We start from the raw sequence: 11,601 nt of genomic DNA, 5'->3' as shown, positions 1-11,601 counted from the left end.
GGGGAGGGCCGGCCTGAGGGGCGCTGCGGGCAGGGGAGGAGGCCGGAGCCACGGCGCCGGAGCGGGGCGATGGGGAGATGTTGGCCGCCGCCATGCCCCGGCTGTGTTCATCCTTTGTGTAAGTGCCGAGGCTGTGTCCTACCTGTCAGCCCCAGCCGCTGAAAAAGCATCGTCCTCCTCCTCGCCACGTTGGGACTCCTGCGCTCTCCCCGTTCCTTAAAAAACACAAAGCGTTCATCCCGTGGGGTTTTTTTTCGGAAACGGTACTTCGAATTCGGGCACGGAGAGGAATCCTAGTTTATGCTGAGAGATTTTATTCTTTCTGGCAAAACACCTCAGTGTGTGTGTGCTTCAAAAAATGAAGCGAAGGGCTGCCAAGCAAGGTGGAGATTGCAGCTTCTTCCGCCCTCCCGTTTCTACGTCTCCCACCCGGTGTCTCAGTGCCAGCTAATCCTGCACCTCAAGCATCCAACCTCAAGGCCACTCTGGGCCAGATGAGGAGAGGGACACGGAAGAAACCTCTTCTGCCACACACCTCCCCAGCTGTAAGGAGGGTGTAGCAGCTTTTTAAGCTCCTGCTAGAAATTCTGCAGATAACACTTTTTCTAGACCTAAAATGGAGGCAGCTTGAGGGATACTTCACACCCATGCTTCTTCCCAGGCTTTCAAAGAGACAGAAAAGAGGAAACAGGGTGAACTGTCAAAGTCATTATGCTTCCCCTTTCTCATGGCTCTCCTGGAAAAAGTAACTTTGGCTGCTGCCTCGCCTTCTATTTCCTATCCCAAACTTTGTCCCACTTCCTGGGGAAGGGCGTAGAGGAATTGCTTTTCTTGCCATCTGCTGTCTGGATTTGCAAAACTGAGGAGACAGCACAATTTGCTGCATGGGAGGGAATAAGTAGCGAGGAGCGGGAAGATCACAAGCCAGCACTCGATGCTGAAGACAACACCTCACTGGTACAGCCTGAGAAATGATGGTGTCCCCATGGGTGATGAGGCGGCGCTGTGGGGTGTTGGGTGAGCGCGGGTTATAGAGCAAACATCTCCTCTTGGCTGCACTAAGGCTGAAGAAAATGGGTTGTGGAACGACGCTCACGTTACGTAGCAGCACTACACTCACAAGAGTGACCTTGGTGCTTAATGAGAATGCAGTAACAAGCTTCACAGCTGAGTGCTTAACTGCCTTGCCCAAAATATTGGCCACTCACTGGCACGTGGATTTTAACTTCCTGAATGGCGGCACGCTCGCATGCTATTTTCTAACACGTAACATATTGGCTAGTGCATAACAGATAGGATGAGCGGAAATGGCCTCCAGCTGCACCAGGGAAGGTTTAGACTGGACATTAGGAAAAATTTCTTTACCAGAAGGTTTGTCAAGCATTGGAACGGGCTGCCTAGGGAAGCGGTGGAGTCCCCATCCCTGGAGGTATTTAAAAGACCTGCAGATGTGGAGCTTAGGGACATGGTTTAGAGGCGGACTTGGCAGTGCTAGGTTAACGGTTGGACTTGATGATCTTAAGGGTCTTTTCCAACCTAAACAATCCTATGATTGAAATGGTGTTTTACACAAAACTAAGTGAGAACAAGGAATGACCAGCCCTGGATAGAGGTCAGGTATTCTGACAGTCGTGTCAAGGGCTGACAGTGTGCCTAAGGTAGGTGTCACAACCACAGAGCCTAATAAGGTTGGGGTTTTTTTATGACGATACTGCACGGACTTGATGGAACATTATGAAAGCTGAGAACAATGAATAAAAATTAAGTCAGCTCTCTACAGAGAAATTAAGGAAATGTGCCACCAGAACCCCTGTACACCATTCCGGGCCAGGGCTGCTCTCGCTGTGCGGCCAGTGGAGTCCATCCCCACAAAAACTTTACAAACTTCCTAAAATTTTTCCTTGTCTTGAATTGTTGTATGTTGGAAAATAGAAAAAAAAAAAAAAGGCCATTATAATGTAAAGTGTCTTGTGACTTCCTCCTTTGCACTCCTTTTCATGCTCAGCCTGAGGGTGGTCACATGCCCTCTGTGAGAAAGGTCTTGACAAGATAACCAGCTTCTCACGTTGTGGTACAAGTTTCCACAGCCTTTTGCTTGCTTGCTTGTTGTTTTGTTTGTTTGTTTGTTAGCTATTGCTTAATTGTCTCACAGAGTTATTGTGCCTTCATGTGCATGTGCAGTAGTGCTCCTTGGGGTTTTGCTGTCCTTGCAGATAGAGGTACAGGATCTTCACCCCGCTTAGTCTAGTCTGAAATGCCTGCTCCTCTGTTTCATCATGACAGTCATTGCGGTTACCTATGTGCTTTCTCCCAGACCAGGCTACATTCTGGACCCTCAGGGTTTTGGCTTTGGAATACTGCCCAAGGACCTTGAGGTAAGATAAAGTGTCAGTGTGGGAACAAGTCTGGAGCCTGCATGAGGCTGTCTGAGAATACCCTTAGGACAGGCATGTTTCAAAGGTAGTGCCACCTTTTCTTTAAATACTATCACAAAGAGAAGTCACAGACAGAAAGAAGTTATCTCTAAACAGAGCTTTTCCCTAGTGATTAAAAGCAGTAGTTGTGTTCACCTTCAAAAGGTACAAATAATCAGACACCTCACCCCCCCACCCCCAAAATAAAAAAAAGAAAAGTGCTCATTAGTGATCATTTAGCTCCTATATATCCCATGAATCTGTCAGGAAGTTCAGTGATCTTCTCATACAGACTTATGGTAAAAATACACATTTGATTTTCCAGGAGCATCGTTCCTAACTCTCTAGCAGTCATTTCAAATTTCTGCCCATTTTGATTCTCCTCAGCTACCCGTTCTTTCCAAATTCACAGTTCCGGGAACGAGAGAACCAAAGCAATGAGACCTGAAGCAGTCTGAGCTGTGGTCTTATCAGAGACTTATATCACTCATTCTGGAAGAGAAAATAAATGTCCCACTACCCAGGAAATTATCTATATCCTAGGATTAAACACCTTTAAATTCCCATGCTGCATATCCTGTAATTACCCTTGCACTGAATCCTGAAGGAAGTAGATAAATAATGCACCGTGGAAATTGTGGTATCACCAAATGCTGTTATTGGCCTAGCGGGAGCTGACTGGGGTGGTCACCTCTCCAACAGGGCAGCAGCAATGAGTGCTACTTAGGAGTCAACCACCAAATCAAAGACCAAATCAAAGGTTTATTTGAGGCTGAGGAAGGTACCTGCCTGAATTGTAAGGTAAAAGGAAACAGAGAAAGGTAGCAAGGATAGATTAAGAAGACGGGGTTATGAGCTGATGAGCAAGTCTCTAAAAAGCTGCGGTGTTTTCAGTCTAACAGCTGCTCTGCTGTAGCTGCTGGGTTGGCAGATACCTCCCACGCTCTGTTACTTGTGTTTGTCTGATGCATGTGTGATCTGATATGCACCCGGAGACCAAACTAGCCTAACGGACAGGAATGCAGACCAGCTTCTGCATGACAGCCGGTCTGCTCTCAGGCTGGGAGAGGTACCCTGATGGTTAGGGACAGAAAGGAGAGTCATTAACCCCCATCAGTAAAAGGAGAGGGACTATGTTTAGTTGGAGCTCTGAATGAGGTAAAAGAAAAACCAGGAGCTTCTCACTTTCTTAAATATACTTGAACATTCTGAGACCCTTCCCTTAAGAAAAGAGAAAGCTAGAGAGAGTTACTCCATTTGGGAGGTGGGTCATTTGGTTTGGGTTGGTTTTTTTTTTCTCCCCTAATACCTTAGTCTTCCGTGCTTTATACATGAAGTTATAGTGCAAACCTTACTGTACGTTAGTGTAGTTGCTTGTCCCATCCCATGCAGGTCTGAGTAAAAGGCTAATGGCCTTGCTTGGCAAAAATAGCACTGTTACAGAAATGAGACTAATCTAAGCTATTGGTTAAGAGGTGAGGGAGGTATATCTAAGCATGTCCTTCCTTGAGCACAGGAAGAACAAGCACGAAAAACAAAATCACGGTGCAGTCAAAAGCTCTGTGCAATGCCACTGTGAACTTCTGTACGTTTACATCTGGCCTAGACCTCGTAAGAGCTACAGCATAGACCAGAAAGGTCATATTTTCTATAACTTTCTGGAAAAGAGTGCCATTAATCTAGGTGCAAAAATGTCTTCTGATAAAGAGTCCCACCTCATAAAACCTAGATAACACCATGGTCAGTCTCAGAAGAAAAAATGTTGGGTCCTTTGTTCTGTTTCAGTAATCCAATGTCTCTGTCTGATGTGGAAAGTCCCATGCAAAATAACTGCCAAATATTAGCTATGTTTTAGAGATACTGCATATAATGCCTTTAAAGACACTAATTATTCTATTATGCAAATCAATCTACAGACCACACTGTTGTCTCTGACGGGCTACTGGGGAGAAACTAAAGGATGGAAATTACCTGTTTTGTTGAATGTTATGAATTTTTAAACAGCATTTTCATAGCATGAACAAAGTCTCACAATGGGAGATACTGCAATTCTGCATGGTAACTGGTGATTAAAAATTCATAGCAGAACCATCATGTATAGCCAGGATAAGCATTAATCGATTCAATTGAAATTAAGTATAATTTCTTAGAAGTCTATGTAGTCTATGTAAATACTCAAAAGCAGAATGGGATTATAAATAATGAGGAGGTCTGAGAATGGGCACAGATACTTTCAGCAGTATGCACAATACAGAATAAAATACTTTATGGAAAAAAAAGTAAGAACTCAACTTTAAGGTATTTTTTAATCCTCATGATTGGGTGGATTCTAACTGAAATTTGTGTATGCTCGTAGTATTTGTTGTGATTATACTGACACTTTGTCAGAGGCCCATTTATTTTCATTTTAAAGTAATCTAAGACTCATTTCCCAGTAAGAGAGAAAGGGATGCAATATATTCTCTTTAGCAACAACCACAGGAACATGATATCTGAGTGGTTGTGCAATGTATGGGGACTGCTGAGCCAAGCAGCACGTGTATAAATCATATTGGCCATCTAAAGTGCTGGTTGTGCCTACCGAAGTTATTGGAGGGGACATGATGTGAGGATGGGACTTGGGAATCAGCAACATAAATCTGTAGGAAACCAGGCTTCATTAATTCTGCTGCTCACAGAAAATTTTCTTAGCTGACTTGTGTGTTTTCTGAAGCAAGTTCTATTATCTGGAAAGGGAGGAGGCCGAAGATAACATAATTGAAATGAGTACCAGAAAAAGAAGGTGGAGTCAAATAGAAAAAGCAACATATTAAAAAGTCAGTGTGTGTACTGATACCAGCCAAGCATTTTTTTCTTTTTCACAAACATCCAAAGAGAATTAAACAGCCATTGCAATAGATCTGCTAGGGTTGATTAGCAACAGGAAGCAGAAGCTGGGGATTTCCAGTTACTCATTTGTACACAATGTTATGCTGTTACCCGTAGAAAAAGTTGGCATGCGGTAGGATCCCACAGGGAAAGTGAGTATTCCTGAGCCAGGATACTGTTGGGCTTGTCCATGGACACATGTTGCTGAGAGATGTCTCAGAGAAATCTCAGATGACAGAGAGTTTTCAATTATTTTTTTTTAAATGTTTTACATTTGCACCCATCTTGCCAAATTTATCAACAATCCTTTGTCACCTTGATCCTTCATTAGATATAATTTGCTGGTTTTATGCTTCTGCTGTTTAGAAAGAACAACAGCACATTTGAAAAATTAAGTGGTGGGTCAGGAAAACAGGCACATAAGCTGAAGCCAGAACAAACACTTGGTCTTTATTCTGTGCAGTAATTTACTGTGTCATGAAACTTGCTGTTATTGAGCTGTGTGCTAACAAACAATACTGTGGGAAATGGAATCTGATTTTTTTTTTTTGTCAATTATCAGGCTCAGCAACTGGAAGCGTGTTGAATCCAGCGGAGAGAGGGAAGTATCAATTCCGTCATTTGAAGAAGCAGATAGATGCCTTCTGCAGCACTGCACTGCACTGCTCACCTCTGTCCCAAGAGGACAAATACAGCCAGGAACGGGTGCTGAAAGGAGCTATTCCAATCAACAGTTCAAAGTGGGTATCCTCTTTTCTGAGAAGAGGCTAAAAATGTCTGTCTTGTCTAGTCTGGTATAACAAAAGGCTGAAGGGGGATCTTCTCTCTGTAAACATGTTCATGGTTCAAGCAGTCTCAGGTTTTTAAAACCAAAAGATAGTTTGCACAAAATCACAAAGTAGAAAATGTTCCTGCCTGAATTAAGGCTGAAAATTAGAAGAAGGTTTCTAATTTTTGCAAGGTTAGAGCCTGGCACTGTTTCCTGGTAAGATTAATGGGAATGAAAACCTGGTTAGTTTTAATGTGATCGTTTAAGAAAGATATTACTTAACAACACTACCTGCTATAGCAGTGAAAAATACTCCGGTGATCTACCTGGATTACCAGTGAACTAAAGAATGTATAAAAATATTAGCTGCTGAGAATATTTTATTTTAGAGCATATTTGTTCTTTTAGAGTATATTACTGATATCCTCTCAACCTTTTTTTTTAAGGATTTGTAGGACAAAAATCAAACCATACCCCCATAAGAGAAAAAAATCTGCTGACAATACTTTGCAATAGTACTGCCAAAAGGGGAATAAAACCTGGTGAAAGGAGAAAAAGAGCACTTGATTTCACAAGGAATCTTTCTGATTTCTCCTGGCCATGGGTTTCATTTGTAATCATATTGAAACAAAATGCCCAGCAGAGCTACACGCAGACTAGGCAGTTCAAAGATCTGGCACACAGTAAAATTAATAAATGAATCTATACATCCACTGTATCAACTTCAGCCTAAGAAATTAGTTGCTAAAAACAAAAATGTCAAGAATGTTTTAGATTTTGTAAGACAAAATTAATTCACTTTCATAGTAGGAGACCAATCTGTAACAATCTTTATAGCATACTGTAGAACATAACATGTTATGCAGCAAACAAGCAGATAACCAACCAATTAGTAGCTTTTGTGATTCTGTTTTCCTGAATTTTTGCTGAAAATAGACTTTTCTACAGTTCTTTATGTTTTACCTGAAAAACAGCATGAAACTTGTGGTGGTTTTCTGTTATTGCGAGGAAGGCCATATGCACCCAAGGTGTTCAAAACACCCATCTGCCGGGAAGCAGGGAGGATCTCTGAAATGGTGTGTAAAGATAAAATCAGATAAAATCACTCCACTCAAAAGTATAAAGCTGTCAGGAATATACAGGTATAGTTTGTCCAGAATATACAGGTATAATTTTTTAGTCCTTTTTCTCTAAACTACTGATGTTCAGTTGCAGCGCTAATAATCAGTTTTCCAGGAAAGACAGGGGAGACAGGCCTCACAGCGTATGTGTACTGAAGATTTAACAACACCAGGGTGTGATAGGCGGAACTGTCATTTTTGCATTCCAGTGCATCTTATTTGGTAGAACAAACTTCTGTAGATAGAACAAAGGACTTGAAAACCATGTTGGAGAGCAGCTGACTGCACACATGGTCCGTTTCACAATTTGGTTCCCTAAACATCCTGTTCCCAAAGCAAAACAGAACACTATCATTTGGGGAAATCTTTGAACCTACACTGTGAATGTGTTGGAGAAAAAACTACCCGCAATCACACCAGAAAATCATGTACCGCTCTTTGTTCTCATCAAAGACATTTATTTTCATGGAAGTCAACCAGGAGGAAAAAATAGTCCTTCAGATACCTTAGGTAAGAAATACACCTTTGAGCTTCTCTTTTCTGTACAACTATTCAGTATATGGGTACATACATCCGTAAAAGCACATGCAGGTCCACAAGCATACAGAACAGGTTGTAGAAAAGCAATCATTCTCGGCCTCCTGACCTTAATTAGGGCAGTTATATTCCACTCTCTCCATAACCATCTGCTGAATAAAAAGAGAAGATGAGCATGGAAAAATTGCAAGTCAGATGCACAAATGACTAATTCCTCCTGCTGTCTGGAAGGGAAGCAAGGTGTTAAAGGATGCTAAGAGAGTGTCCGCCTCCTCCAGATAATGCTCTGCCTTCAAAAGTACCCATGTGCAGGTCTCACATGGAATACAGACAGCCAAGTAACTCCGCCCTCTTGAGCTGACAGAGGCAGAAGGTCACTAGTGCAGGCACACGCATCACCCTCTCTGGATTCATAAGTACACATGCATTTGCGGATCCCCTGAGCACCAGCACAACCCCTCTGCCCACCCGGCACCCTGCTGGCATTCCAGCCCCCCTTACCAGCCCTACGGGTCTCCCACTCTCCAGTTGGTCCAGCCTGAGGCTCACTGCAAACACCCACCCACTCACACACTCATCCCACAGACACCCCATGTTCACAGTTCCCCTGGGCATAGCAGCACTGCCTGATACCCTGGACCTGAGGCCCCCTTATTCACTGGCTGGTTCAGCTTAAAATTTGCTGGTGAGCACGCATGGACATCCCCTCCACACTTCGCTTGGAGGAGACCATAGAATCATAGAATGTTTTGGATTGAAAGAGACCTTTAGAGGCCATCTAGCCCAACCCCCCTGCAGAGAGTAGGGACATCTTTAACTCGATCAGGTTGCTCAGAGCCCCATCCAACCTGGCCTTGGATGTTTCCAGGTATGGGGCCTCTACCACCTCTCTGGGCAACCCGTTCCAGTGTCTCACCACCCTCATTGTAGAAAATTGTTGTAAAGATTGTAAAGATACAGACCCTCACCCCCAGGAGCCAGCACCAGGCACCCAGGCTGTGACCCACATCCCTCCGCCAGCCCCTCACTCGCCTCTCTCACTCCTATAAAGGACAGGCTGTGGTGATCAGGTGCAGGGCTCAGCCAGATAAACGCACTGACCAGACACGTTTTACATCCAACTGGCCCCTTTATACCCTTTTTTGCCTACCCTCCTCTTTGTTCCTCCCTGTGCCCCTTCCCCTGTGTGTTCCCCAGAAGTTTGTACAGCTCTGCCCATTCCCACACCCCTCCCTGCCCAGGTCTCCCCTGGCTTGCAGTCCTAGCCACTTGCAAAGTCCAGGTTGATCTTCCTGGAAGTGGCACTGGTAGTTTTTTGATAGCCCATCAATTAGTGTGGCTGGATTTTGTCATTGTTTTGCCAGGCCTGTCTCTCCATCTATTTATTTCTGATTCCCACCTTTTCCCCTTAGTTTCCCAATTGACAAAGTCCCCGATCGGATAACCTCACTGGAATAAACCTCCCCACACTCTCACGCGCCCTCATCAGTCGGTGTGACTGACCAGGTTTGGTTCCCGTTATTGCCTCCCTTACCATTTGTCAATCAGGTCTGTGTCCCTATATGTTTTGTTTATGGCTTCATCCTTCTCTTATTATCTCTTTTCTTCATCGAAGAAGGTCCTTGACCAGATGCCCTTAAAGGAGCAAACACTCTCCTCCCACTTACCCTTACACAAGGATCAGAGTATACATTGGCAGATCTCCAGGAGATAGAAAGTAATTGTATTTTCCATTCCCAAACTAAACTTTGTTGTTGTTATTCTGGAGCAATCTTCGTAACTACTATGTTTTGAGTACAAACTGAAGGAAAACCAGTGTGGCCTGAGGAATAAAGTACTGTCATAGAAAAGCTTCAGGTCCAGCTGGGTTAAAAGAAAAAATGTCCCAGTTTTCTCCTCCCCGCCCAATTGCCTTATATTGCAAATATGTGGTAGAGATGTATATTGTTTGTGTCGAAACTTTGACCCACTCTTTAGGATAATTCCACATGTGCTAAGCTTACACAGGAAAGGCAAGGTCCTTGCATCTTTTTAACAACTTGGGTTAGTGACTGCTTGCTGTAGCAGAGGGGGCAAGTGGAGAAAAAGATCAGAGAACGAAAAACCACTGCAAGTGCCAGCTGTATTTACAGGAAATTGGGCCAGCCAAAGACATTAGTTAAGACCGCCCAACAGAAAACTTGATCGGTTTCTCATGAACTCTTGCCTGTGAACACCCTGTTTCCCAGCCAGGGCGGGCCAGTTTCCCTACTCTTAATTAATGCACAGGTTTGTTAACACAGAGATAATTCCTCTGATTCCTCTGTGAGGTTTGTTCAGCTCAACTCAACTTCGTGGTGCAGATAAACAGCTGTGAAAATGAAGAGGAAGATTCAAGCTGGAGAGAGATCCAAGAGCATTTAACCTTGGAAAAGTATCTGGCTTATCCAGCCTGGGGCGGGACTTTAATAGGAACCAGGAATTAACCTGAAATAAGAAAGGCGTAACCTGGAAGTGTGGTTGATCTGTGGAGAATTTTGCTTCTCTGAGATACCATATGCAACTGAAGATATCCAGAGGGGACTGGCAATACGTGAAGGTTTATAGGCACAGGACTGCCTTTGGACAGGTGCATTTTGGTCTGCTGAAGGAGGCTGACAATATTCGGTCAGGCTCTGCAATTTGTAGCAAACAGAGTGGAGAACGAAGGAAGTTTGAGGGGCATCTTTGGGGATATGCTGCTTCCAGGTGTTGAAAAGACACAGGGCATAGCATTGGTCATTGCTGGCCAAAAGGGGTGGCTGACTAGGTTGCTACCACATTGCCACACTGCCACCCGGTCTGCAAATAATTGAGTATAACCGTAACACTACTACCAGTAAGAACCAGAGCCCAGGACTCCCCTTTTCCTGAAGGAGCCTCATCAACGGCCTTCGCAGCCAGGCTGCCTCTCCCCCTGGCCAGAGGCAGCTTCAGTGTGGGGAACAGGGAATGGGGAGTGCCACCCCCCAAATCCTTCTGCATAGATGCCCTGTTTCTGCCTGGATTGGAGTCCCTCAGTCAACAACAAAAGTTTTGCTCAGGAAAATGCATAATGAAAGGCTAGCTGTGGCAGGATCTCCACGCTTGGATACTTTTTGGGGTTTTGGCCTCTCTACATAGCTGCATTTGTGCTGCTTGCAAGCTGTCTTTATTTCTTTTCCCTTCACTTTTTTGGGCCGTACAGAATGTCATGCTTTTGTACTTCAGTGGGAAGATGGGCAGACCTGAGAGAGAAGGTGTTTTAATTACTGAGGCTGAGAAGCTTCACTGCATCTGGTGGACATGACCGCGGTCCTGTGCTGAGGGCATGCACACTTTTTATAGCTGGAACAGCAGGAGCTACTGCTCGAACACAGGCCACTATGCAAGTCAGAAGCTGAGCTTTGTGAATGTGGTAGCGAGGGACATGTGGCTGTGAGCAGATATCCCTGCAGAAACAATACTTGGAAGCACGTGGAGAACAGGAAGGAGAAGTAGAAAAAACCCAAACTATGAACAGAAGAAAGAAATAATAGGGACTAAAACAAAGAACAGGAACACTTTTAGGAACAACACTGCTTTTGGAAAAAGCTTGAAGATATTAGGAAAGACCTGTTTCTTACAATGTTCAGGTTCTGTTAGAAAAGGAACCCATAACTCACTCTCAATTTTTGCTCCTAAAGGAAATAAAAATCACTATAAGTTTCTGCAAGTTAGACTCAAGAGGAATAATAGTATGTTCAGCAAATAACAGCAGATATGAGATGAACATGAAGACCTGAGATAGCCCTTCGTACACAGTGGGTCTTGTTAATATAAAGTAAACATGAACTTGCTTTTACTTTACAGATCAAGGATGAAGTCTTTATTTTCATACTGGTGTCAAAACACC

General features: G+C 43.9%; 1 protein-coding gene across 1 annotated transcript in view; it reads right to left on the bottom strand.

Annotated features, from left to right (window-relative positions):
* Positions 1–286, bottom strand: part of IFNGR1 (interferon gamma receptor 1) — a 22,551-nt gene extending 22,265 nt beyond the window's left edge. Inside the window, 1 exon segment of the mRNA XM_035899901.1 lies at positions 143–286. Coding sequence (XP_035755794.1) covers positions 143–170 — 28 coding nt within the window. The 5' untranslated portion in view covers positions 171–286.
* Positions 287–11,601: the final 11,315 nt, after the last annotated feature.

The sequence above is a fragment of the Egretta garzetta genome, unplaced genomic scaffold (assembly GCF_000687185.1).
Source record: "Egretta garzetta isolate BGI_Z169 unplaced genomic scaffold, ASM68718v1 scaffold397, whole genome shotgun sequence".
NCBI lineage: Eukaryota > Metazoa > Chordata > Aves > Pelecaniformes > Ardeidae > Egretta > Egretta garzetta.
Note: the sequence above shows the minus strand (reverse complement) of the source record. Positions and strands in the feature narration are given on the sequence as shown.